The following is a 27,126-nucleotide window of genomic DNA, read 5'->3' on the forward strand; positions in this document are numbered from 1 at the left end:
CACTACCACCGTGCTAAATGGGATAGACTTTGAACAGATCTAGCAGCCCAGGACTGGGCATCCATGAGGCGCTGTGGGCCATCAGCAGCAGCAGAATTGTATTCAACCACAATCTGTAACCTCGTGGCCTGGCATATCCCCCACTCTACCATTACCACCAAGCCAGGGGATCAACCCTGGTTCAATGCTGAGTGCAGGAGGGCATGCTGGGAGCATTACCAGGCATACTGAAAAATGAGGTGTCAATCTGGTGATGCTACAACACAGGACTACTTGTGTACCAAACAGCATAAATAGCAAGTAATAGGCTGAGCTAAGTGATCGCACCACAAACGGATCAGATCTAAGCTCTGCAGTCCTGCCACATCAAGCCACGAATGGTGATGGACAATTAAACAACCCACTGGAGGAGGGGGTGATTTGAGGGAGGGGTTTTTCCATTGTGTGGTAGGTATATTATTTCTGGTCTATACCCGACTTGCAGAAGATTTCAGTTTTCATCCTATAAACAAATTTATAGCAGGCTTCTTTTGCATAAGATAGAATTGCAGTTTACGGATAGTTGACTTTTGGAATGTGCGCAAGAGAAGATGATTAGAATATGCCTGAGCTGTAACAGTGTAAATCAGGTCACTAAAAGAACTCACATGAGTATTTCCAGACCCATCTACATGAGAAAATGGATCCATACAAAGTGCTTGCCACTTAGACATTGAGTACAATACCTAATCCATTTGCAAAGCAGCTTAAGTAACTAAGAAGTACCAAAGCATTGTCGAGATCAGACTAGCAATTGAGCTAAGCACTCCATTCAACAAAAAAAAGCACACTCGCTGGCGTTATAAGCTTGTCTGTCTCTATTAATCTTATGGATTTCTTTCATATGAAAACCAATGAAATAACAAAATGCTTTCTTTTAGGGAGGGGAAGAAGATTTGTTTGCAAAACTTTATGAGAAGAAAACAAAAGTCACAAAAGATGCTGCTGAAGAAATGAGCACAGAAACACAAATGCAAGATGCGACTCAGAAGGGGAAGACTCAGGCGGCTGAAGTACCCGATGTCACGTTTTCCTGCACCAAATTTCCATCTTTTAAGAAGACAAAGAAGTACAAACTGGACAGATCTCACAGCTTATCCGAGACAGAGGAACGCGATCAACATGACATAACTGCAACAAGCACAGACATAGAATCGCAGTTAAAAACAGCAGAACCCCCTGAAAAAGGGAAGAAACGGAGAAGAAAAATAAAACTTCCACATTTTGGTGCCAGGGAGACAAAAACAGGGAAAACGGAAGCCTCCGAGGAGGAGGAAAAAGAAACACCTTTGATAAGTACCAAAGAATCACTCGCTTTAAAATATGACATACTCCAAACAAGTGCAACGAGCACATCTCAAACCGCAAATGGCACCACAATAGCAATAATGAAACAACCTGAACCAAAGCTGGAGGATCAAAGTCATGAAATGGATTCGGATCATGTTAGTATTGACTCCAAACTCAAAATGCCAAAACTCAAAATAGCAAAGTTTGTCCTTTCAGAACCAATTCAGGCCACAGTTGACAGCGAGACAAAATTACCAGAGAAAGGCGCATGGTTGCAAACATTGGACGCCAGTATGGAATGTCAAAAAGTTGAAGTTGAGCATTCAACAAGAGACAATGACACCGAATCAGCCATTCCGATTACAGGTTCAGGAATTCAATTAAGAACAGATAGTGGAACGCCAAACGGTAAGTTCCAAATGGCTGGCATTAGCATGCAAGTTCCTGACATTCAACTTTCAAAATCTGAAACGCAAACTAAGAAACCCAAGACCAACAAGCAGGAAAAGACAAAAAAGCCCAAAAGGAAAGAAGCCAAAGATCAAACTTCTGGGACACAGCTAAAGTCTTCAACACTGGCCATTGATGTCAGCTTAATGAAGGTTGATGCCACAGTTCTGAGCACTGACACAGATGTGAAAGAAGCAGCGGTAAAAATGATACCAGGCAAATTGAAGGGTGATCTCATATCTGGGATTGCTGAGTTGGAAGGCTTCGATTACAGTATGGGAGTCAGCACAAAGAAGAAACACAGCGATATTTCAGACTATAGCCATCAACCTGATGTGAGGGACCAAAGCTGGGACACATTAGCGCCAGAAAGTGAAACAGTAGTGGAGATTTCTGGCATGCAGGTGGGGGAAAGAGGAAATGTAGAACAATTGAAAATCAAAGGACCGAAATTTGGGCTTTCAACGACTGAAGAAAAAGCTCCCAAAATTGGTCTTGAAGTAAAGCGACCCCAGGCTGAGGCCTCACTACCAAAATCCGATGCGGATGGGAAAAGGCCAACAAAAAATGTGAAGGTGCCTGGCATTGATGTAAAGCCAGGCAAGTTGGAAGGTGATATCAGTGTTGGAGACATTGAACTGAAAGGACCTGATATCAGTCTAAAAATGCCCAAGGTGGAGAAACCGTCATTTTATATTGGAACCACAAAGGTGAAAGGGAAATTTGATGTTGATTCATCTACTCCTAAACCTGAAGCTGACATTTCAACCCCTGAACTGTCAGTGGACATCAAAGCCCCAACCACTGACATCCGTGCACCAACAGTAGATGTCAATGTTCCAGCAGCAGATCTGAAGGTGAAAGGTGATGGTGGGACTTTCAATATGCCATCGATGAAAATGCCATCGTTTGGCGTCTCACTTCCCAAATTCCAAGGTCCAGAGATTGATGTGAGTGTGAAGAAGCCAGATGTGGAGGTTTCACTTGAAAAACCTGAGGTAGATATTCAAGGGCCGAAAATTGACGTTAGTGTCCCAGAATGTGAAGTTGATGTGGAGGCACGTGATATAGATGTCAAGGGGAAAGGAGGAAAATTTAAAATGCCTAAATTTAAAAGACCGAAATTTGGATTTTCAGGACCTGACATCAAAGGGCCCAACATTGATGTCAAACTACCAAAAGTTGACATGTCAATAACAAAAGCTGACGTGGACGTGACGGTGCCTGGTATTGATGTAAAACCAGGCAAGATAGAAAGTGAGATCGGTGTTGGAGACATTGAACTGAAAGGACCTGATGTCAGTCTAAAAATACCTGAGGTGAAAGAGCCTTCAACTGAAGTTGATGTTCCAAAAGTGAAAGTGAAATTAGATGTTGATTCATCCATTCCTAAACCTGTAGTTGATTTTTCAACTCCTGGGCTGTCAGTGGACATTAAAGGTCCAACCACTGACATCCATGCACCCAAACTAGATGTAGATGTTCCAGCAGCAGATCTGAAGTTGAAAGGTGATGGTGGGAGTTTCAAAATGCCATCGATGAAAATGCCATCGTTTGGCGTCTCATTTCCTAAATTCCAAGGTCCAGAGATTGGTGTGAGTGTGAAGAAGCCAGATGTGGAGATTGCACTTGAAAAACCTGAGGTAGATATTCAAGGGCCGGAAATTGATGTCAGTGTCCCAGAATGTGAAGTTGATGTAGAGGCACCTGATATAGATGTCAAGGGAAAAGGAGGGAAAATAAAAATGCCTAAATTTAAAGGACCGCAATTTGGTTTTTCAGCACCTGACATCAAAGGGCCCAACATTGATGTCAAACTACCAAAGGTTGACATGTCAATACCAAAGGCTGAGTTGGACGTGACAGTGCCTGGTATTGATGTAAAACCAGGCACGTTAGAAGGTGATTTCAGTGTTGGAGACATTGACCTCAAAGGACCTGATGTCAGTCTAAAAATGCCCAAGATGGAGAAACCGTCATTTGATATTGGTATCCCGAAAATGAAAGGGAAATTTGATGTTGATTCATCCATTCCTAAACCTGAAGTTGAGATTTCCACTTCCGAACTGTCAGTGGACATTAAAGCTCCAACAACTGACATCCAATTAACAACTGTAGATGTCGATGTTCCAGCAGCAGATCTGAAGTTGAAAGGTGCTGGTGGGAGTTTCAAAATGCCATCGATGAAAATGCCATCGTTTGGCGTCTCACTTCCTAAATTCCAAGGTCCAGAGATTGATGTGAGTGTGAAGAAGCCAGATGTGGAGATTGCAGTTGAAAAACCTGAGGTAGATATTCAAGAGCCGAAAATTGATGTCAGTGTACCAGAATGTGATGTTGATGTGGAGGCACCTGATATAGATGTCAAGGGAAAAGGAGGGAAATTTAAAATGCCTAAATTTAAAGTACCAAAATTTGGATTTTCAGCACCTGACGTCAAAGGGCCCAACATTGATGTCAAACTACCAAAGGTTGACATGTCAATACCAAAAGCTGAGATGGACGTGACAGTGCCTGGGATTGATGTAAAACCAGGCACGTTAGAAGGTGATATCAGTGTTGGAGACATTTACCTGAAAGGACCTGACGTCAGTCTAAAAATGCCCAAGGTGGAAAAACCGTCATTTGATATTTGTATCCCGAAAATGAAAGGGAAATTTGAAGTTGATGCATCCATTCCTAAACCTGAAGCTGATATTTCAGCTCCAGGCCTGACAGTGGATATTAAAGCTCCAATCACCGACATCCATGCAGCAACAATAGATGTCAATGTTCCAGCAGCAGATCTGAAGGTGAAAGGTGATGGTGGGAGTTTGAAAATGCCATCGATGAAAATGCCATCATTTGGCGTCTCACTTCCTAAATTCCAAGGTCCAGAGATTGATGTGTGTGTGAAGAAGCCAGATGTGGACATTGCAGTTGAAAAACCTGAGGTAGATATTCAAGGGCCGAAAATTGATGTCAGTGTCCCAGAATGTGATGTTGATGTGGAGGCACCTGATATAGATCTCAAGGGAAAAGGTGGGAAAATAAAAATGCCCAAATTTAAGGGTCCGAAATTTGGAATTTCAGCACCTGACATCAAAGGGCCCAACATTGATGTCAAACTACCAAATGTTGACATGTCAACACCAAAAGCTGAGGTGGACGTGGTAGTGCCTGGTATTGATGTAAAACCAGGCGAGTTAAAACGTGATATCAGTGTTGGAGACATTGACCTCAAAGGTCCAGATGTCAGTCTAAAAATGCCCAAGATGGAGAAACCGTCATTTGATATTGGAATCCCGAAAATGAAAGGGAAATTTGGTGTTGATTCATCCATCCCTAAACCTGAAGTTGACATTTCAACTTCCGAACTGTCAGCGGACATGAAAGCTCCAACCACTGATATCCATGCACCAACTGTAGATGTCGATGTTCCAGCAGCAGATCTGAAGGTTATAGGTGATGGTGGAAGTTTCAAAATGCCATCGATGAAAATGCCATCGTTTGGCGTCTCACTTCCTAAATTCCAAGGTCCAGAGATTGATGTGAGTGTGAAGAAGCCAGATGTGGAGATTGCAATTGAAAAACCTGAGGTAGATATTCAAGGGCCGGAAATTGATGTCAGTGTCCCAGAATGTGAAGTTGATGTAGAGGCACCTGATATAGATGTCAAGGGAAAAGGAGGGAAATTTAAAATGCCTAAATTTAAAGTACCAAAATTTGGATTTACTGCACCTGACATCAAAGGGCCCAACATTGATGTCAAACTACCAAAGGTTGACATGTCAATACCAAAAGCTGAGATGGGCGTGACTGTGCCTGGTATTGATGTAAAACCGGGCACGTTAGAAGGTGATATCAGTGTTGGAGACGTTGACCTGAAAGGACCAGATGTCAGTCTAAAAATGCCTAAGGTGAAAAAGCCTTCAATTGATGTTGATGTTCCAAAAGTGAAAGGGAAATTTGATGCTGATGCATCCATTCCTAAGCCTGAAGTTGACATTTCAACTCCAGGACTGTCAGTGGACATTAAAGCTCCAACCACTGATATCCATGCACCAACAGTAGATGTTGATATTCCCGCAGCAGATCTGAAGGTAAAAGGTGATGGTGGGAGTTTCAAGATGCCATCAATGAAAATGCCATCGTTTGGTGTCTCACTTCCTAAATTCCAAGGTCCAGAGATTGATGTGAGTGTGAAGAAGCCAGATGTGGAGATTTCACTTGAAAAACCTGAGGTAGATATTCAAGGGCCGAAAATTGACGTCAGTGTCCCAGAATGTGATGTTGATGTGGAGGCACCTGATATAGATGTCAAGGGAAAAGGAGGGAAATTTAAAATGCCGAAGTTTAAAGTCCCAAAATTTGGAATTTCTGCACCTGATGTCAAAGGGCCCAACATTGATGTCAAACTACCACAAGTTGCCATGTCAATACCAAAAGCTGAGGTGGACGTGACAGTGCCTGGCTTTGATGTAAAACCAGGCAAGATAGACGGTGACATCAGTGTTGGAGACATTGAACTGAAAGGACCAGATGTCAGTCTAAAAATGCCCAAAGTGAAAAAGCCTTCAATTGAAGTTGATGTTCCAAAAGTGAAGGGAAAATTTGATGCTGATGCATCCATTCCTAAACCTGAAGGTGACATTGCAGCTCCAGGACTGTCAGTGGACATTAAAGCTCCAACCACTGATATCCATGCACCAAAAGTAGATGTTGATGTTCCAGCAGCAGATCTGAAGGTTAAAGGTGATGGTGGGACTTTCAATATGCCATCGATGAAAATGCCATCGTTTGGCGTCTCACTTCCTAAATTCCAAGGTCCAGAGATTGTTGTGAGAGTGAAGAAGCCAGATGTGGACGTTTCAGTTGAAAAACCTGAGGTAGATATTCAAGGGCCGAAAATTGACGTTAGTGTCCCAGAATGTGAAGTTGATGTGGAGGCACCTGATATGGATATCAAGGGAAAAGGAGGGAAAATAAAAATGCCCAAATTTAAGGGACCGAAATTTGGAATTTCAGCACCTGACATCAAAGGGCCCAACATTGATGTCAAACTACCAAATGTTGACATGTCAATACCAAAAGCTGACGTGGACGTGACGGTGCCTGGTATTGATGTAAAACCAGGCAAGATAGAAAGTGAGATCGGTGTTGGAGACATTGAACTGAAAGGACCTGATGTCAGTCTAAAAATGCCAAAGGTGAAAAAGCCTTCAATTGAAGTTGATGTTCCAAAAGTGAAGGGAAAATTTGATGTTGATGCTTCGATTCCTAAACCTGAAGTCGACATTTCAGCTCCAGGACTGTCAGTGGACATTAAAGGTCCAACCACTGATATCCATGCACCAACAGTAGATGTCGATGTTCCAGCAGCAGATCTGAAGGTTAAAGGTGATGGTGGGAGTTTCAAAATGCCATCGATGAAAATGCCATCGTTTGGCGTCTCTCTTCCTAAATTCCAAGGTCCTGAGATTGATGTGAGTGTGAAGAAGCCAGATCTGAAAATTGCAGTTGAAAAACCTGAGGTAGATATTCAAGGGCCGAAACTTGATGTCAGTGTCCCAGAATGTGATGTTGATGTAGAGGCACCTGATATAGATGTCAAGGGAAAAGGAGGGAAATTTAAAATGCCGAAAATTAAAGTCCCAAAATTTGGAATTTCAGCACCTGATGTCAAAGGGCCCAATATTGATGTCAAACTACCAAAAGTTGACATGTCAATACCAAAAGCTGAGGTGGACGTGACAGTGCCTGGCATTGATGTAAAACCAGGCAAGACAGACGGTGACATCAGTGTTGGAGACATTGAACTGAAAGGACCAGACGTCAGTCTAAAAATGCCCAAAGTGAAAAAGCTTTCAATTGAAGTTGATGTTCCAAAAGCGAAGGGGAAATTTGATGTTGATGCATCCGTTCCTAAACCTGAAGTGGACATTTCAGCTCCAGGACTGTCAGTGGACATTAAAGTTCCAACCACTGATATCCATGCACCAACTGTAGATGTTGATGTTTCAGCAGCAGATCTGAAGGTTAAAGGTGATGGTGGAAGTTTCAAAATGCCATCGATGAAAATGCCATCGTTTGGCGTCTCACTTCCTAAATTCCAAGGTCCAGAGATTGATGTGAGTGTGAAGAAGCCAGATGTGGAGATTTCACTTGAAAAACCTGAGGTAGATATTCAAGGGCCGAAAATTGATGTCAGTGTCCCAGAATGTGAAGTTGATGTAGAGGCACTTGAGATAGATATCAAGGGAAAAGGAGGGAAATTTAAAATGCCTAAATTTAAAGTCCCAAAATTTGGATTTACTGCACCTGACGTCAAAGGGCCCAACATTGATGTGAAACTACCAAAGGTTGACATGTTAGTACCAAAAGCTGAGATGGACGTGACAGTGCCTGGGATTGATGTAAAACCAGGCACGTTAGAAGGTGATATCAGTGTTGGAGACATTGACCTCAAAGGACCTGATATCAGTCTAAAAATGCCCAAGGTGAAAAAACCGTCATTTGATATTGGTATCCCGAAAATGAAAGGGGAATTTGATGTTGATGCATCCATTCCTAAACCTGAAGTCGACATTTCAGCTCCTGGCCTGTCAGTGGACATTAAAGCTCCAACCACTGATATTCATGCAGCAACAATAGATGTCAATGTTCCAGCAGCAGATCTGAAGTTGAAAGGTGATGGTGGGAGTTTGAAAATGCCATCGATGAAAATGCCATCGTTTGGTGTCTCACTTCCTAAATTCCAAGGTCCTGAGATTGATGTGAGTGTGAAGAAGCCAGATGTGGAGATTTCACTTGAAAAACCTGAGGTAGATATTCAAGGGCCGAAAATTGACGTTAGTGTCCCAGAATGTGAAGTTGATGTGGAGGCACCTGATATAGATGTCAAGGGAAAAAGAGGGAAAATAGAAATGCCCAAATTTAAGGGACCGAAATTTGGAATTTCAGCACCTGACATCAAAGGGCCCAACATTGATGTCAAACTACCAAAAGTTGACATGTCAATACCAAAAGCTGAGGTGGGCGTGGTTGTGCCTGATATTGAGGTAAAACCAGGCGAGTTAAAAGGTGATTTCAGTGTTGGAGACATTGACCTCAAAGGACCAGATGTCAGTCTAAAAATGCCCAAGATGGAGAAACCGTCATTTGATATTGGTATCCCGAAAATGAAAGGGGAATTTGATGTTGATTCATCCATCCCTAAACCTGAAGTTGACATTTCAACTGTCGAACTGTCAGTGGACATTAAAGCTCCAACCACTGACATCCATGCGCCAACAATAGATGTCAATGTCCCAGCAGCAGATCTGAAGGTTAAAGGTGATGGTGGGAGTTTCAAAATGCCATCGATGAAAATGCCATCGTTTGGCGTCTCACTTCCTAAATTCCAAGGTCCAGAGATTGATGTGAGTGTGAAGAAGCCAGATGTGGAGATTGCAGTTGAAAAACCTGAGGTAGATATTCAAGAGCCGAAAATTGATGTCAGTGTCCCAGAATGTGATGTTGATGTGGAGGCACCTGATATGGATATCAAGGGAAAAGGAGGGAAATTTAAAATGCCGAAAATTAAAGTCCCAAAATTTGGAATTTCAGCACCTGATGTGAAAGGGCCCAATATTGATGTCAAACTACCAAAAGTTGACATGTCAATACCAAAAGCTGAGGTGGACGTGACAGTGCCTGGCATTGATGTAAAACCAGGCAAGATAGACAGTGACATCAGTGTTGGAGACATTGAACTGAAAGGACCAGACGTCAGTCTAAAAATGCCCAAAGTGAAAAAGCCTTCAATTGAAGTTGATGTTCCAAAAGTGAAGGGGAAATTTGATGTTGATGCATCCGTTCCTAAACCTGAAGTGGACATTTCAGCTCCAGGACTGTCAGTGGACATTAAAGTTCCAACCACTGATATCCATGCACCAACTGTAGATGTTGATGTTTCAGCAGCAGATCTGAAGGTTAAAGGTGATGGTGGAAGTTTCAAAATGCCATCGATGAAAATGCCATCGTTTGGCGTCTCACTTCCTAAATTCCAAGGTCCAGAGATTGATGTGAGTGTGAAGAAGCCAGATGTGGAGATTTCACTTGAAAAACCTGAGGTAGATATTCAAGGGCCGAAAATTGATGTCAGTGTCCCAGAATGTGAAGTTGATGTAGAGGCACCTGATATAGATGTCAAGGGAAAAGGAGGGAAATTTAAAATGCCTAAATTTAAAGTCCCAAAATTTGGATTTACTGCACCTGACGTCAAAGGGCCCAACATTGATGTCAAACTACCAAAGGTTGACATGTCAATACCAAAAGCTGAGATGGACGTGACAGTGCCTGGGATTGATGTAAAACCAGGCACGTTAGAAGGTGATATCAGTGTTGGAGACATTGACCTCAAAGGACCTGATATCAGTCTAAAAATGCCCAAGGTGAAAAAACCGTCATTTGATATTGGTATCCCGAAAATGAGAGGGATATTTGATGTTGATGCATCCATTCCTAAACCTGAAGTCGACATTTCAGCTCCAGGACTGTCAGTGGACATTAAAGCTCCAACCACTGATATTCATGCAGCAACAATAGATGTCGATGTTCCAGCAGCAGATCTGAAGTTGAAAGGTGATGGTGGGAGTTTGAAAATGCCATCGATGAAAATGCCATCGTTTGGTGTCTCACTTCCTAAATTCCAAGGTCCTGAGATTGATGTGAGTGTGAAGAAGCCAGATGTGGAGATTTCACTTGAAAAACCTGAGGTAGATATTCAAGGGCCGAAAATTGACGTTAGTGTCCCAGAATGTGAAATTGATGTGGAGGCACCTGATATAGATGTCAAGGGAAAAGGAGGGAAAATAGAAATGCCCAAGTTTAAGGGACCGATATTTGGAATTTCAGCACCTGACATCAAAGGGCCCAACATTGATGTCAAACTACCAAAAGTTGACATGTCAATAACAAAAGCTGACGTGGACGTGACAGTGCCTGGTATTGATGTAAAACCAGGCAAGATAGAAAGTGAGATCGGTGTTGGAGACATTGAACTGAAAGGACCTGATGTCAGTCTAAAAATGCCAAAGGTGAAAAAGCCTTCAATTGAAGTTGATGTTCCAAATGTGAAGGGAAAATTTGATGTTGATGCTTCGATTCCTAAACCTGAAGTCGACATTTCAGCTCCAGGACTGTCAGTGGACATTAAAGGTCCAACCACTGATATCAATGCACCAACAGTAGATGTCGATGTTCCAGCAGCAGATCTGAAGGTTAAAGGTGATGGTGGGAGTTTCAAAATGCCATCGATGAAAATGCCATCGTTTGGCGTCTCTCTTCCTAAATTCCAAGGTCCTGAGATTGATGTGAGTGTGAAGAAGCCAGATCTGAAAATTGCAGTTGAAAAACCTGAGGTAGATATTCAAGAGCCGAAAATTGATGTCAGTGTCCCAGAATGTGATGTTGATGTAGAGGCACCTGATATAGATGTCAAGGGAAAAGGAGGGAAATTTAAAATGCCGAAAATTAAAGTCCCAAAATTTGGAATTTCAGCACCTGATGTCAAAGGGCCCAATATTGATGTCAAACTACCAAAAGTTGACATGTCAATACCAAAAGCTGAGGTGGACGTGACAGTGCCTGGCATTGATGTAAAACCAGGCAAGATAGACAGTGACATCAGTGTTGGAGACATTGAACTGAAAGGACCAGACGTCAGTCTAAAAATGCCCAAAGTGAAAAAGCCTTCAATTGAAGTTGATGTTCCAAAAGTGAAGGGGAAATTTGATGTTGATGCATCCGTTCCTAAACCTGAAGTGGACATTTCAGCTCCAGGACTGTCAGTGGACATTAAAGTTCCAACCACTGATATCCATGCACCAACTGTAGATGTTGATGTTTCAGCAGCAGATCTGAAGGTTAAAGGTGATGGTGGAAGTTTCAAAATGCCATCGATGAAAATGCCATCGTTTGGCGTCTCACTTCCTAAATTCCAAGGTCCAGAGATTGATGTGAGTGTGAAGAAGCCAGATGTGGAGATTTCACTTGAAAAACCTGAGGTAGATATTCAAGGGCCGAAAATTGATGTCAGTGTCCCAGAATGTGAAGTTGATGTAGAGGCACCTGATATAGATGTCAAGGGAAAAGGAGGGAAATTTAAAATGCCTAAATTTAAAGTCCCAAAATTTGGATTTACTGCACCTGACGTCAAAGGGCCCAACATTGATGTCAAACTACCAAAGGTTGACATGTCAATACCAAAAGCTGAGATGGACGTGACAGTGCCTGGGATTGATGTAAAACCAGGCACGTTAGAAGGTGATATCAGTGTTGGAGACATTGACCTGAAAGGACCTGATATCAGTCTAAAAATGCCCAAGGTGAAAAAACCGTCATTTGATATTGGTATCCCGAAAATGAGAGGGATATTTGATGTTGATGCATCCATTCCTAAACCTGAAGTCGACAGTTCAGCTCCTGGCCTGTCAGTGGACATTAAAGCTCCAACCACTGATATTCATGCACCAACAATAGATGTCAATGTTCCAGCAGCAGATCTGAAGTTGAAAGGTGATGGTGGGAGTTTGAAAATGCCATCGATGAAAATGCCATCGTTTGGTGTCTCACTTCCTAAATTCCAAGGTCCTGAGATTGATGTGAGTGTGAAGAAGCCAGATGTGGAGATTTCACTTGAAAAACCTGAGGTAGATATTCAAGGGCCGAAAATTGACGTTAGTGTCCCAGAATGTGAAATTGATGTGGAGGCACCTGATATAGATGTCAAGGGAAAAGGAGGGAAAATAGAAATGCCCAAGTTTAAGGGACCGATATTTGGAATTTCAGCACCTGACATCAAAGGGCCCAACATTGTTGTCAAACTACCAAAAGTTGACATGTCAATAACAAAAGCTGACGTGGACGTGACGGTGCCTGGTATTGATGTAAAACCAGGCAAGATAGAAAGTGAGATCGGTGTTGGAGACATTGAACTGAAAGGACCTGATGTCAGTCTAAAAATGCCAAAGGTGAAAAAGCCTTCAATTGAAGTTGATGTTCCAAAAGTGAAGGGAAAATTTGATGTTGATGCTTCGATTCCTAAACCTGAAGTCGACATTTCAGCTCCAGGACTGTCAGTGGACATTAAAGGTCCAACCACTGATATCCATGCACCAACAGTAGATGTCGATGTTCCAGCAGCAGCTCTGAAGCTTAAGGGTGATGGTGGGAGTTTCAAAATGCCATCGATGAAAATGCCATCGTTTGGTGTCTCACTTCCTAAATTCCAAGGTCCTGAGATTGATGTGAGTGTGAAGAAGCCAGATGTGGAGATTGCAGTTGAAAAACCTGAGGTAGATATTCAAGGGCCGAAAATTGATGTCAGTGTCCCAGAATTTGATGTTGATGTGGAGGCACCTGATATAGATGTCAAGGGAAAAGGAGGGAAATTTAAAATGCCGACGTTTAAAGTACCAAAATTTGGATTTACTGCACCAGACATCAAAGGGCCCAATATTGATGTTAAACTACCAAAAGCTGACATGTCAATACCAAAAGCTGAGGTGGACGTGACAGTGCCTGGTATTGATGTAAAACCAGGAAAGATAGAAGGTGACATTCGTGTTGGTGACATTGACCTGAAAGGAACAGATGTCAGTCTAAAAATGCCCAAGGTGAAAAAGCCTTCAATTGAAGTTGATGTTCCAAAAGTGAAAGGGAAATTTGATGCTGATGCATCGTTTCCTAAACCTGAAGTTGACATTTCAACTCCAGGACTGTCAGTGGACATTAAAGGTCCAACCACTGATATCCATGCACCAACAGTAGATGTCGATGTTCCGGCAGCAGATCTGAAGGTTAAAGGTGATGGTGGGAGTTTCAAAATGCCATCGATGAAAATGCCATCGTTTGGCGTCTCACTTCCTAAATTCCAAGGTCCTGAGATTGATGTGAGTGTGAAGAAGCCAGATGTGGAGATGTCACTTGAAAAACCTGAGGTAGATATTCAAGGGCCGAAAATTGATGTCAGTGGCCCAGAATGTGATGTTGATGTGGAGGTACCTGATATAGATGTCAAGGGAAAAGGAGGGAAAATAAAAATTCCTAAATTTAAAGGACCGGAATTTGGAATTTCAGCACCTGACATCAAAGGGCCCAACATTGATGTCAAACTACCAAAAGTTGACATGTCAATACCAAAAGCTGAAGTGGACGTGACAGTGCCTGGTATTGATGTAAAACCAGGCGAGTTAGAAGGTAATATCAGTGTTGGAGACATTGACCTGAAAGGACCTGATGTCAATCTAAAAATGCCCAAGGTGAAAAAACCGTCATTTGATATTGGTATCCCGAAAATGAAAGGGAAATTTGATGTTGATTCATCCATCCCTAAACCTGAAGCTGACATTTCAGCTCCAGGACTGTCAGTGGACATTAAAGCTCCAACCACTGATATCCATGCACCAACTGTAGATGTTGATGTTTCAGCAGCAGATCTGAAGGTTAAAGGTGATGGTGGAAGTTTCAAAATGCCATCGATGAAAATGCCATCGTTTGGCGTCTCACTTCCTAAATTCCAAGGTCCAGAGATTGATGTGAGTGTGAAGAAGCCAGATGTGGAGATTTCACTTGAAAAACCTGAGGTAGATATTCAAGGGCCGAAAATTGATGTCAGTGTCCCAGAATGTGAAGTTGATGTAGAGGCACCTGATATAGATGTCAAGGGCAAAGGAGGGAAATTTAAAATGCCTAAATTTAAAGTACCAAAATTTGGATTTACTGCACCTGACGTCAAAGGGCCCAACATTGATGTGAAACTACCAAAGGTTGATATGTCAATACCAAAAGCTGAGATGGACGTGACAGTGCCTGGTATTGATGTAAAACCAGGCAAGAGAGACGGTGACATCAGTGTTGGAGACATTGAACTGAAACGACCAGATGTCAGTCTAAAAATGCCCAAAGTGAAAAAGCCTTCAATTGAAGTTGATGTTCCAAAAGTGAAGGGGAAATTTGATGCTGATGTATCCGTTCCTAAACCTGAAGCTGACATTTCAGCTCCTGGCCTGTCAGTGGACATTAAAGGTCCAACCACTGATATCCATGCACCAACTGTAAATGTTGATGTTCCAGCAGCAGATCTGAAGGTTAAAGGTGATGGTGGGACTTTCAAAATGCCATCGATAAAAATGCCATCATTTGGCGTCTCACTTCCTAAATTCCAAAGTCCAGAGATTGATGTGAGTGTGAAGAAGCCAGATGTGGAGATTGCAGTTGAAAAACCTGAGGTAGATATTCAAGGGCCGAAAATTGATGTCAGTGTCCCAGCATGTGATGTTGATGTGGAGGCACCTGATATAGATGTCAAGGGAAAAGGAGGAAAATTTAAAATGCCTAAATTTAAAGTACCAAAATTTGGATTTACTGCACCTGAGATCAAAGGGCCGAACATTGATGTCAAACTACCAAAGGTTGACATGTCAATACCAAAAGCTGAGATGGATGTGACAGTGCCTGGTATTGATGTAAAACCAGGCACGTTAGAAGGTGATATCAGTGTTGGAGACATTGACCTGAAAGGACCTGATGTCAGTCTAAAAATGCCGAAGGTGGAAAAACCGTCATTTGATATTGGTATCCCGAAAATGAGAGGGAAATTTGATGTTGATGCATCCATTCCTAAACCAGAAGCTGATATTTCAGCTCCTGGCCTGTCAGTGAACGTTAAAGCTCCAACCACTGATATCCATGCACCAACAGTAGATGTCAATGTTCCAGCAGCAGATCTGAAGTTGAAAAGTGATGGTGGGAGTTTCAAAATGCCATCGATGAAAATGCCATCGTTTGGCGTCTCACTTCCTAAATTCCAAGGTCCAGAGATTGATGTGAGTGTGAAGAAGCCAGATGTGGACATTTCAGTTGAAAAACCTGAGGTAGATATTCAAGGGCCGAAAATTGACATCAGTGTACCAGAATGTGATGTTGATGTGGAGGCACCTGATATAGATGTCAAGGGAAAAGGAGGGAAAATAAAAATGCCCAAATTCAAAGGACCAAAATTTGGAATTTCAGCACCTGACGTCAAAGGGCCCAACATTGATGTCAAACTACCAAGAGTTGACATGTCAAGACCAAAAGCTGAGGTGGACGTGGTCGTGCCTGATATTGATGTAAAACCAGGTGAGTTAAAAGGTGATTTCAGTGTTGGAGACATTGACCTCAAAGGACCAGATGTCAGTCTAAAAATGCCCAAGATGGAGAAACCGTCATTTGATATTGGAATCCCGAAAATGAAAGGGAAATTTGATGTTGATTCATCCATCCCTAAACCTGAAGTTGACATTTCAACTTCCGAACTGACAGTGGAGATGAAAGCTCCAACCACTGATATCCATGCACCAACAGTAGATGTCGATGTTCCAGCAGCAGATCTGAAGGTTAAAGGTCATGGTGGGAGTTTCAAAATGCCATCGATGAAAATGCCATCGTTTGGCGTCTCACTTCCTAAATTCCAAGGTCCTGAGATTGATGTGAGTGTGAAGAAGCCAGATGTGGAGATTTCAGTTGAAAAACCTGAGGTAGATATTCAAGAGCCGAAAATTGACGTCAGTGTACCAGAATGTGATGTTGATGTGGAGGCACCTGATATAGATGTCAAGGGAAAAGGAGGGAAATTTAAAATGCCTAAAATTAAAGTGCCAAAATTTGGATTTACAGCACCTGATGTCAAAGGGCCCAATATTGATGTCAAACTACCAAAAGTAGACATGTCAATACCAAAAGCTGAGATGGATGTGACAGTGCCTGGTATTGATGTAAAACCAGGTAAGATAGATGGAGACATCAGTGTTGGAGACATTGAACTGAAAGGACCTGATGTCAGTCTAAAAATGCCCAAGGTGAAAAAGCCTTCAATTGAAGTTGATGTTCCAAAAGTGAAGGGAAGATTTGATGTTGATGCATCGATTCCTAAACCTGAAGTTGACATTTCAACTCCAGGACTGTCAGTGGACATTAAAGGTCCAACCACTGATATCCATGCACCAACAGTAGATATTGATGTTCCAACAGCAGAGCTGAAGGTTAAAGGTCATGGTGGGAGATTTAAAATGCCATCGATGAAAATGCCATCGTTTGGCGTCTCACTTCCTAAATTCCAAGGTCCAGAGATTGATGTGAGTGTGAAGAAGCCAGATGTGGAGATTGCAGTTGAAAAACCTGAGGTAGATGTTCAAGGGCCGAAAATTGATGTCAGTGTCCCAGAATGTGATGTTGATGTGGAGGCACCTGATATAGATGTCAAGGGAAAAGGAGGGAAATTTAAAATGCCTAAATTTAAAGTACCAAAATTTGGATTTTCTGTACCTGACGTCAAAGGGCCCAACATTGATGTCAAACTACCAAAGGTTGACATGTCAATACCAAAAGCTGAGATGGACGTGACAGTGCCTGGGATTGATGTAAAACCAGGCACGTTAGAAGGTGATATCAGTGCTGGAGACATTTATCTGAAAGGACCTGATGTCAGTGTAAAAATGCCCAAGGTGAAAAAACCGTCATTTGATATTGGTATCCCGAAAATGGGAGCGAAATTTGATGTTGATGCATCCATTCCTAAACCTGAAGCTGATATTTCAGTTCCTGGCCTGTCAGTGGATATTAAAGCTCCAACCGCTGATATCCATGCACCAACGGTAGATGTCAATGTTCCAGCAGCAGATCTGAAGGTGAAAGGTGATGCTGGGAGTTTCAAAATGCCATCGATGAAAATGCCATCGTTTGGCGTCTCACTTCCTAAATTCCAAGGTCCAGAGATTGATGTGAGTGTGAAGAAGCCAGATGTGGAGATTGCAGTTGAAAAACCTGAGGTAGATATTCAAGGGCCGAAAATTGACGTCAGTGTACCAGAATATGATGTTGATGTGGATGTACCTGATATAGATGTCAAGGGAAAAGGAGGGAAATTTAAAATGCCTAAATTTAAAGCACCGAGATTTGGAATTTCAGCACCTGACATCAAAGGGCCCAACATTGACGTCAAACTACCAAAGGTTGACATGTCAATACCAAAAGCTGAGGTGGATGTGGTCGTGCCTGATATTGATGTAAAACCAGGAGAGTTAAAAGGTGATATCAGTGTTGGAGACATTGACCTCAAAGGACCAGATGTCAGTCTAAAAATGCCCAAGATGGAGAAACCATCATTTGATATTGGTATCCCGAAAATGCAAGGGAAATTTGATGTTGATTCATCCATCCCTGAACCTGAAGTTGACATTTCAACTTCCGAACTGTCAGTGGACATTAAAGCTCCAACCACTGACATCCATGCACCAACATTAGATGTCGATGTTGGAGCAGCAGATCTGAAGGTTAAAGGTGATGGTGGGAGTTTCAAAATGCCATCGATGAAAATGCCATCATTTGGTGTCTCACTTCCTAAATTCCAAGGTCCAGACATTGATGTGAGTTTGAAGAAGCCAGATGTGCAGATTTCACTTGAGAAAGCTGAGGTAGATATTCAAGAGCCGAAAATTGACGTTAGTGTCCCAGAATGTGATGTTGATGTGGAGGCACCAGATATAGATCTCAAAGGAAAAGGAGGGAAATTTAAAATGCCTAAATTTAAAGTGCCAAAATTTGGATTTACTGCACCTGATGTCAAAGGGTCCAACATTGATGTTAAACTACCAAAGGTTGACATGTCAATACCAAAAGCTGAGATGGACTTGATGGTGCCTGGTATTGATGTAAAACCAGGCAAGTTAGCAGGTGATATCAGTGTTGGAGACTTTGACCTGAAAGGACCAGATGTCAGTCTAAAAATGCCCAAGGTGAAAAAGCCTTCAATTGAAGTTGATGTTCCAAAATTGAAAGGGAAATTTGATGTTGATGCATCGATTCCTAAACCTGAAGTTGACATTTCAGCTCCAGGACTGTCAGTGGACATTAAAGGTCCAACCACTGATATCCATGCAGCAACAGTAGATGTCGATGTTGGAGCAGCAGATCTGAAGTTGAAAAGTGATGGTGGGAGTTTCAAAATGCCATCGATGAAAATGCCATCGTTTGGCGTCTCACTTCCTAAATTCCAAGGTCCAGAGATTGATGTGAGTGTGAAGAAGCCAGATGTGGAGATTTCACTTGAAAAACCTGAGGTAGATATTCAAGGGCCGAAGATTGACGTCAGTGTCCCAGAATGTGAAGTTGATGTGGACACACCTGATATACATCTCAAGGGAAAAGGAGGGAAAATAAAAATGCCTAAATTTAAAGGACCGAAATTTGGAATTTCAGCACCTGACATCAAAGGGCCCAACATTGATGTCAAACTACCAAAAGTTGACATGTCAATACCAAAAGCTGAGGTGGACGTGGTAGTGCCTGGTATTGATGTAAAACCAGGCGAGTTAACAGGTGATATCAGTGTTGGGGACATTGATGTCAAAGGACCAGATGTCAGTCTAAAAATGCCCAAGATGGAGAAACCGTCATTTGATATTGGTATCCCGAAAATGAAAGGGAAATTTGATGTTGATTCATCCATTCCTAAACCTGAAGTTGACATTTCAGCTTCCGAACTGTCAGTGGACAGTAAAGTTCCAACCACTGATATCCATGCACCAACAGTAGATTTTGATGTTCCAGCAGCAGACCTGAAGGTTAAAGGTGATGGTGGGAGTTTCAAAATGCCATCGATGAAAATGCCATCGTTTGGCGTCTCTCTTCCTAAATTCCAAGGTCCAGAGATTGATGTGAGTGTGAAGAAGCCAGATGTGGAGATTGCAGTTGAAAAACCGAAGGTAGATATTCAAGAGCCGAAAATTGATGTCAGTGTACCAGAATGTGATGTTGATGTGGAGGCACCTGATATAGATGTCAAGGGAAAAGGAGGGAAATTTAAAATGCCTAAATTTAAAGTACCAAAATTTGGATTTTCGGCACCTGATGTCAAAGGGCCCAACATTGATGTCAAACTACCTAAAGTTGACATGTCAATTCCACGAGCTGAGTTGGACATGGTAGTGCCTGGTATTGATGTAAAGCCAGGCAAGTTAGAAGGTGACATCAGTGTTGGAGACATTGACCTGAAAGGACCTGATATCAGTCTAAAAATGCCCAAGGTGAAAAAGCCTTCAATTGAAGTTGATGTTCCAAAATTGAAAGAGAAATTTGATGCTGATGCATCGATTCCTAAACCTGAAGTTGTCATTTCAACTTCCGAACTGTCAGTGGACATTAAAGCTCCAACCACTGACATCCATGCACCAACAGTAGATGTCGATGTTGGAGCAGCAGATCTGAAGGTTAAAGGTGATGGTGGGAGTTTCAAAATGCCATCGATGAAAATGCCATCATTTGGTGTCTCACTTCCTAAATTCCAAGGTCCAGAAATTGATGTGAGTTTGAAGAAGCCAGATGTGCAGATTTCACTTGAGAAACCTGAGGTAGATATTCAAGAGCCGAAAATTGACATTAGTGTCCCAGAATGTGATGTTGATGTGGAGGCACCAGATATAGATCTCAAAGGAAAAGGAGGGAAATTTAAAATGCCTAAATTTAAAGTGCCAAAATTTGGATTTACTGCACCTGATGTCAAAGGGTCCAACATTGATGTTAAACTACCAAAAGTTGACATGTCAATACCAAAAGGTGAGATGGACCTGACGGTGCCTGGTATTGATGTAAAACCAGGCAAGTTAGAAGGTGATATCAGTGTTGGAGACTTTGACCTGAAAGGACCTGATGTCAGTCTAAAAATGCCCAAGGTGAAAAAGCCTTCAATTGAAGTTGATGTTCCAAAATTGAAAGGGAAATTTGATGTTGATGCATCGATTCCTAAACCTGAAGTTGACATTTCAGCTCCAGGACTGTCAGTGGACATTAAAGGTCCAACCACTGATATCCATGCAGCAACAGTAGATGTCGATGTTGGAGCAGCAGATCTGAAGTTGAAAAGTGATGGTGGGAGTTTCAAAATGCCTTCGATGAAAATGCCATCGTTTGGCGTCTCACTTCCTAAATTCCAAGGTCCAGAGATTGATGTGAGTGTGAAGAAGCCAGATGTGGAGATTTCACTTGAAAAACCTGAGGTAGATATTCAAGGGCCGAAGATTGACGTCAGTGTCCCAGAATGTGAAGTTGATGTGGACACACCTGATATACATCTCAAGGGAAAAGGAGGGAAAATAAAAATGCCTAAATTTAAAGGACCGAAATTTGGAATTTCAGCACCTGACATCAAAGGGCCCAACATTGATGTCAAACTACCAAAAGTTGACATGTCAATACCAAAAGCTGAGGTGGACGTGGTAGTGCCTGGTATTGATGTAAAACCAGGCGAGTTAACAGGTGATATCAGTGTTGGGGACATTGATGTCAAAGGACCAGATGTCAGTCTAAAAATGCCCAAGATGGAGAAACCGTCATTTGATATTGGTATCCCGAAAATGAAAGGGAAATTTGATGTTGATTCATCCATTCCTAAACCTGAAGTTGACATTTCAGCTTCCGAACTGTCAGTGGACAGTAAAGTTCCAACCACTGATATCCATGCACCAACAGTAGATTTTGATGTTCCAGCAGCAGACCTGAAGGTTAAAGGTGATGGTGGGAGTTTCAAAATGCCATCGATGAAAATGCCATCGTTTGGCGTCTCTCTTCCTAAATTCCAAGGTCCAGAGATTGATGTGAGTGTGAAGAAGCCAGATGTGGAGATTGCAGTTGAAAAACCGAAGGTAGATATTCAAGAGCCGAAAATTGATGTCAGTGTACCAGAATGTGATGTTGATGTGGAGGCACCTGATATAGATGTCAAGGGAAAAGGAGGGAAATTTAAAATGCCTAAATTTAAAGTACCAAAATTTGGATTTTCGGCACCTGATGTCAAAGGGCCCAACATTGATGTGAAACTGCCAAACGTTGACATGTCAATACCAAAAGCTGAGGTGGATGTGATGGTGCCTGGTATTGATGTAAAACCAGGCAAGATAGAAGGTGACATCAGTATTGGAGACATTGAACTGAAAGGACCTGATGTCAGTCTAAAAATGCACAAGTTGAAAAAGCCTTCAATTGAAGTTGATGTTCCAAAAGTGAAGGGAAAATTTGATGCTGATGCATCCATTCCTAAACGTGAAGTTGACATTTCAGCTCCTGGCCTGTCAGTGGACATTAAAGTTCCAACCACTGATATCCATGCACCAACAGTAGGTGTCGATGTTCCAGCAGCAGATCTGAAGGTGAAAGGTGCTGGTGGGAGTTTCAAAATGCCATCGATGAAAATGCCATCGTTTGGCGTCTCACTTCCTAAATTCCAAGGTCCAGAGATTGATGTGAGTGTGAAGAAGCCAGATGTGGAGATTTCACTTGAAAAACCTGAGGTAGATGTTCAAGGGCCGAAAATTGATGTCAGTGTCCCAGAATGTGATGTTGATGTGGAGGCACCTGATATAGATGTCAAGGAAAAAGGAGGGAAATTTAAAATGCCTAAATTTAAAGTTCCAAAATTTGGATTTACTGCACCTGACATCAAAGGACCCAACATTGATGTCAAACTACCAAAGGTTGACATGTCAATACCAAAAGCTGAGATGGACGTGACAGTGCCTGGGATTGATGTAAAACCAGGCACGTTAGAAGGTGATATCAGTGTTGGAGACATTGACCTGAAAGGACTTGATGTCAGTCTAAAAATGCCCAAGGTGAAAAAACCGTCATTTGATATTGGTATCCCAGAAATGAGAGGGAAATTTGATGTTGATGCATCCATTCCTAAACCTGAAGCTGATATTTCAGTTCCTGCCCTGTCAGTGGACATTAAAGCTCCAACCACTGATATCCATGCAGCAACAGTAGATGTCGATGTTCCAGCAGCAGATCTGAAGGTTAAAGGTGATGGTGGGAGTTTCAAAATGCCATCGATGAAAATGCCATCGTTTGGCGTCTCACTTCCTAAATTCCAAGGTCCAGAGATTGATGTGAGTGTGAAGAAGCCAGATGTGGAGATTTCACTTGAAAAACCTGAGGTAGATGTTCAAGGGCCGAAAATTGATGTCAGTGTCCCAGAATGTGATGTTGATGTGGAGGCACCTGATATAGATGTCAAGGAAAAAGGAGGGAAATTTAAAATGCCTAAATTTAAAGTTCCAAAATTTGGATTTACTGCACCTGACATCAAAGGGCCCAACATTGATGTCAAACTACCAAAGGTTGACATGTCAATACCAAAAGCTGAGATGGATGTGACAGTGCCTGGGATTGATGTAAAACCAGGCACGTTAGAAGGTGATATCAGTGTTGGAGACATTGACCTGAAAGGACTTGATGTCAGTCTAAAAATGCCCAAGGTGAAAAAACCGTCATTTGATATTGGTATCCCAGAAATGAGAGGGAAATTTGATGTTGATGCATCCATTCCTAAACCTGAAGCTGATATTTCAGTTCCTGCCCTGTCAGTGGACATTAAAGCTCCAACCACTGATATCCATGCACCAACAGTAGATGTCGATGTTCCAGCAGCAGATCTGAAGGTTAAAGGTGATGGTGGGAGTTTCAAAATGCCATCGATGAAAATGCCATCGTTTGGCGTCTCACTTCCTAAATTCCAAGGTCCAGAGATTGATGTGAGTGTGAAGAAGCCAGATGTGAAGATTTCACTTGAAAAACCTGAGGTAGCTATTCAAGGGCCAAAAATTGACATTCGTGTCCCAGAATGTGATGTTGATGTGGAGGCACCTGATATGGGTCTCAAAGCAAAAGGAGGGAAAATAAAAATTCCTAAATTTAAAGGACTGAAATTTGGAATTTCAGCACCTGACATCAAAGGGCCCAACATTGATGTCAAACTACCAAAAGTTGACATGTCAATACCAAAAGCTGAGGTGGACGTGGCAGTGCCTGCTATTGATGTAAAACCAGGCGAGTTAGAAGGTGATATCCGTGTTGCAGACATTGACCTCAAAGGACCAGATGTCAGTCTAAAAATGCCCAAGGTGGGGAAACCGTCTTTTGATATTGGAATCCCGAAAATGAAAGGGGAATTTGATGCTGATGCATCCATTCCTCAACCTGAAGCTGATATTTCAGCTCCTGGCCTGTCAGTGGACATGAAAGCTCCAACCACTGATATCCATGCACCAACAGTAGATGTCAATGTTCGAGCAGCAGATCTGAAGGTTAAAGGTGATGGTGGGAGTTTCAAAATGCCATCGATGAAAATGCCATCGTTTGGCGTCTCACTTCCTAAATTCCAAGGTCCAGAGATTGATGTGAGTGTGAAGAAGACAGATGTGGAGATTGCAGTTGAAAAACCTGAGGTAGATATTCAAGGGCCGAAAATTGACATCATTGTCCCAGAATGTGATGTTGATGTGGAGGCACCTGATATAGATGTCAAGGGAAAAGGAGGGAAATTTAAAATGCCTAAATTTAAAGTACCAAAATTTGGATTTTCTTCACCTGACATCAAAGGGCCCAATATTGATGTCAAACTACCAAAAGTTGACATGTCAATACCAAAAGCTGAGGTGGTCATGGTAGTGCCTGGCATTGATGTAAAACCAGGCAAGTTGGAAGGTGATATCAGTGTTGGAGACATTGACCTGAAAGGACCAGATGTCAGTCTAAAAATGCCTAAGGTGAAAAAGCCTTCAATTGAAGTTGATGTTCCAAAATTGAAAGGGAAATTTGATGTTGATGCATCGATTCCTGAACCTGAAGCTGACATTTCAGCTCCTGGACTGTCAGTGGACATTAAAGTTCCAACCACTGACATCCATGCACCAACAGTAGATGTCGATGTTGGAGCAGCAGATCTGAAGGTTAAAGGTGATGGTGGGACTTTCAAAATGCCATCGATGAAAATGCCATCGTTTGGCGTCTCACTTCCTAAATTCCAAGGTCCAGAGATTGATGTGAGTGTGAAGAAGCCAGATGTGGAGACTTCACTTGAAAAACCTGAGGTAGATATTCAAGGGCCGCAAATTGACATCAGTGTACCAGAATGTGAAGTTGATGTGGAGGCACCTGATATAGATGTCAAGGGAAAAGGAAGGAAATTTAAAATGCCTAAATTTAAAGTGCCGAAATTTGGAATTTCAGCACCTGACATCAAAGGGCCCAACATTGATGTCAAACTACCAAAGGTTGACATGTCAATACCAAAAGCTGAGGTGGACGTGATGGTGCCTGATATTGATGTAAAACCAGGCGAGTTAGAAGGTGACATCAGTGTTGGAGACATTGAACTGAAAGGACCAGATGTCAGTCTAAAAATGCCCAAAGTGAAAAAGCCTTCAATTGAAGTTGATGTTCCAAAAGTGAAGGGAAAATTTGATGCTGATGTATCCGTTCCTAAACCTGAAGCTGACATTTCAGCTCCTGGCCTGTCAGTGGACATTAAAGGTCCAACCACTGATATCCATGCACCAACTGTAAATGTTGATGTTCCAGCAGCAGATCTGAAGGTGAAAGGTGATGGTGGGAGTTTCAAAATGCCATCGATGAAAATGCCATCGTTTGGCGTCTCACTTCCTAAATTCCAAGGTCCAGAGATTGATGTGAGTGTGAAGAAACCAGATGTGGAGATTTCAGTTGAAAAACCTGAGGTGGATATTCAAGGGCCGAAAATTGACGTCAGTGTCCCAGAATGTGTTGTTGATGTGGAGGCACCTGATATAGATGTCAAGGGAAAAGGAGGGAAAATAAAAATGCCTAAATTTAAAGTCCCGAAATTTGGAATTTCAGCACCTGACATCAAAGGGCCCAATATTGATGTTAAACTACCAACAGTTGACATGTCAATACCAAAAGCTGAGGTGGACGTGACGGTGCCTGGTATTGATGTAAAACCAGGCAAGAGAGACGGTGACATCAGTGTTGGAGACATTGACCTGAAAGGACCAGATGTCAGTCTAAAAATGCCTGAGGTCAAAAAGCCTTCAATTGAAGTTGATGCTCCAAAATTGAAAGGGAAATTTGATGCTGATGCATCGATTCCTAAAGCTGAAGTTGATATTTCAACTCCTGGACTGTCAGTGGACATTAAAGCTCCAACCACTGATATCCATGCACCAACAGTAGATGTCGATGTTGGAGCAGCAGATCTGAAGGTGAAAGGAGATGGTGGGAGTTTCAAAATGCCATCGATGAAAATGCCATCATTTGGTGTCTCACTTCCTAAATTCAGAGGTCCAGAGATGGATTTGAATGTGAGGAAACCAGATGTGGAGATTTCACTTGGAAAACCTGAAGTAAGTATTGAGGTCCCGAAAGTTGATGTTAGAGCCCCGGAATGTGAAGCTGAGAAGGAGGCACCTGGTGTGGATATTCAGTTGGGAGGTGGAAGAATGAAACTGCCAAAATTTAAAGCGCTGAAATTTGGATTTTCGACGCCCGACATCAAAGCTCCAAAAATGACCGTTGATGTCACTGAGCCTACAGTTGACATCTCACTACCAAAACCTGATGTGCGTGTCAAGGTTCCTGGTAAAGATGTCAAATTAGAGAAGATGGAAGGTGAATTTAGTCTTCGGGCTGTTGATCTTGAAGGCCCTGATGCCAGTCTTCAAATATCTGAGATTAAAATGCCATCCGTTGTCAGTGCCCGTCAAAAAGTGAAAGGTACATTTGATGTTGATTCATTCATATATAAACCTGAACTGCTAACAACTCCTGGACCGTCAGTTGACATTAAAAAGCAATCATCTGACATTCCTGTCCAACACATGGGTGTTGATGTTGATTTTGCAGACCAGAAGATCAAAGGTGATGGTGGGAAGTTAAAAATGCCATCGTTAGGAATTTCACTTCCAAAATGTAAAGATCCCGAAGTCGATGTTAGCATGAAGAAGACGGATGTTGACTCTTCTCTTGGAAAACCGGAGATAGATCTTAAAGGCCCACATGTTGAGGCGCGCACACCAGCAAGTGGCATGGATGCGAAGACATCTAAAACATTTAAAGTTGATGCTGATGGGAAGTTCATTGGTGAGCTTAATGTTTGGGATCGTGGACTACATGACTCTGATACCTTGTTAAAAATGTCAAATGTCCAAAATCCATTAACGATGCAAGATAACGTCAATCTTGATACAAATCAGCCAAAACCTGAAGCTGTCGTGCCTGGAATACCACTGGACCTCAAAAGTTCAGAGCATGTCACTCATTCATCAAGATTAAATGTGGATGCTGATTCGGCCCATATTGCAGCAGAAGATGCAGGTCCACATTTGAAACCACCTGAGCCAAAAGTGTCATTATTTGGAGTATCACTTTCTAAATTTAACTTTCCAGATGTCGACTTTGGCGCGGAAGCAACAGGCAAAGATGTCTCACTATCTGAAGATCCTAATGTTGCCAAGGCTGAGACTGATGATCCAG

At 42.2% G+C, this 27,126-nt stretch overlaps 1 protein-coding gene across 1 annotated transcript in view; it reads left to right on the plus strand.

The window, feature by feature from the left end:
- LOC144507163 (uncharacterized) overlaps positions 1-27,126 on the plus strand; it is an 86,294-nt gene that overhangs the window by 55,139 nt on the left and 4,029 nt on the right. Inside the window, exon 7 of the mRNA XM_078233980.1 lies at positions 921-27,126. Within this exon, the coding sequence (XP_078090106.1) occupies positions 921-27,126 (26,206 nt within the window). The remainder of the gene's footprint in view (positions 1-920) is intronic.

Source organism: Mustelus asterias, chromosome 18 (genome assembly GCF_964213995.1).
Source record: "Mustelus asterias chromosome 18, sMusAst1.hap1.1, whole genome shotgun sequence".
NCBI classification, from domain to species: Eukaryota; Metazoa; Chordata; class Chondrichthyes; order Carcharhiniformes; family Triakidae; genus Mustelus; species Mustelus asterias.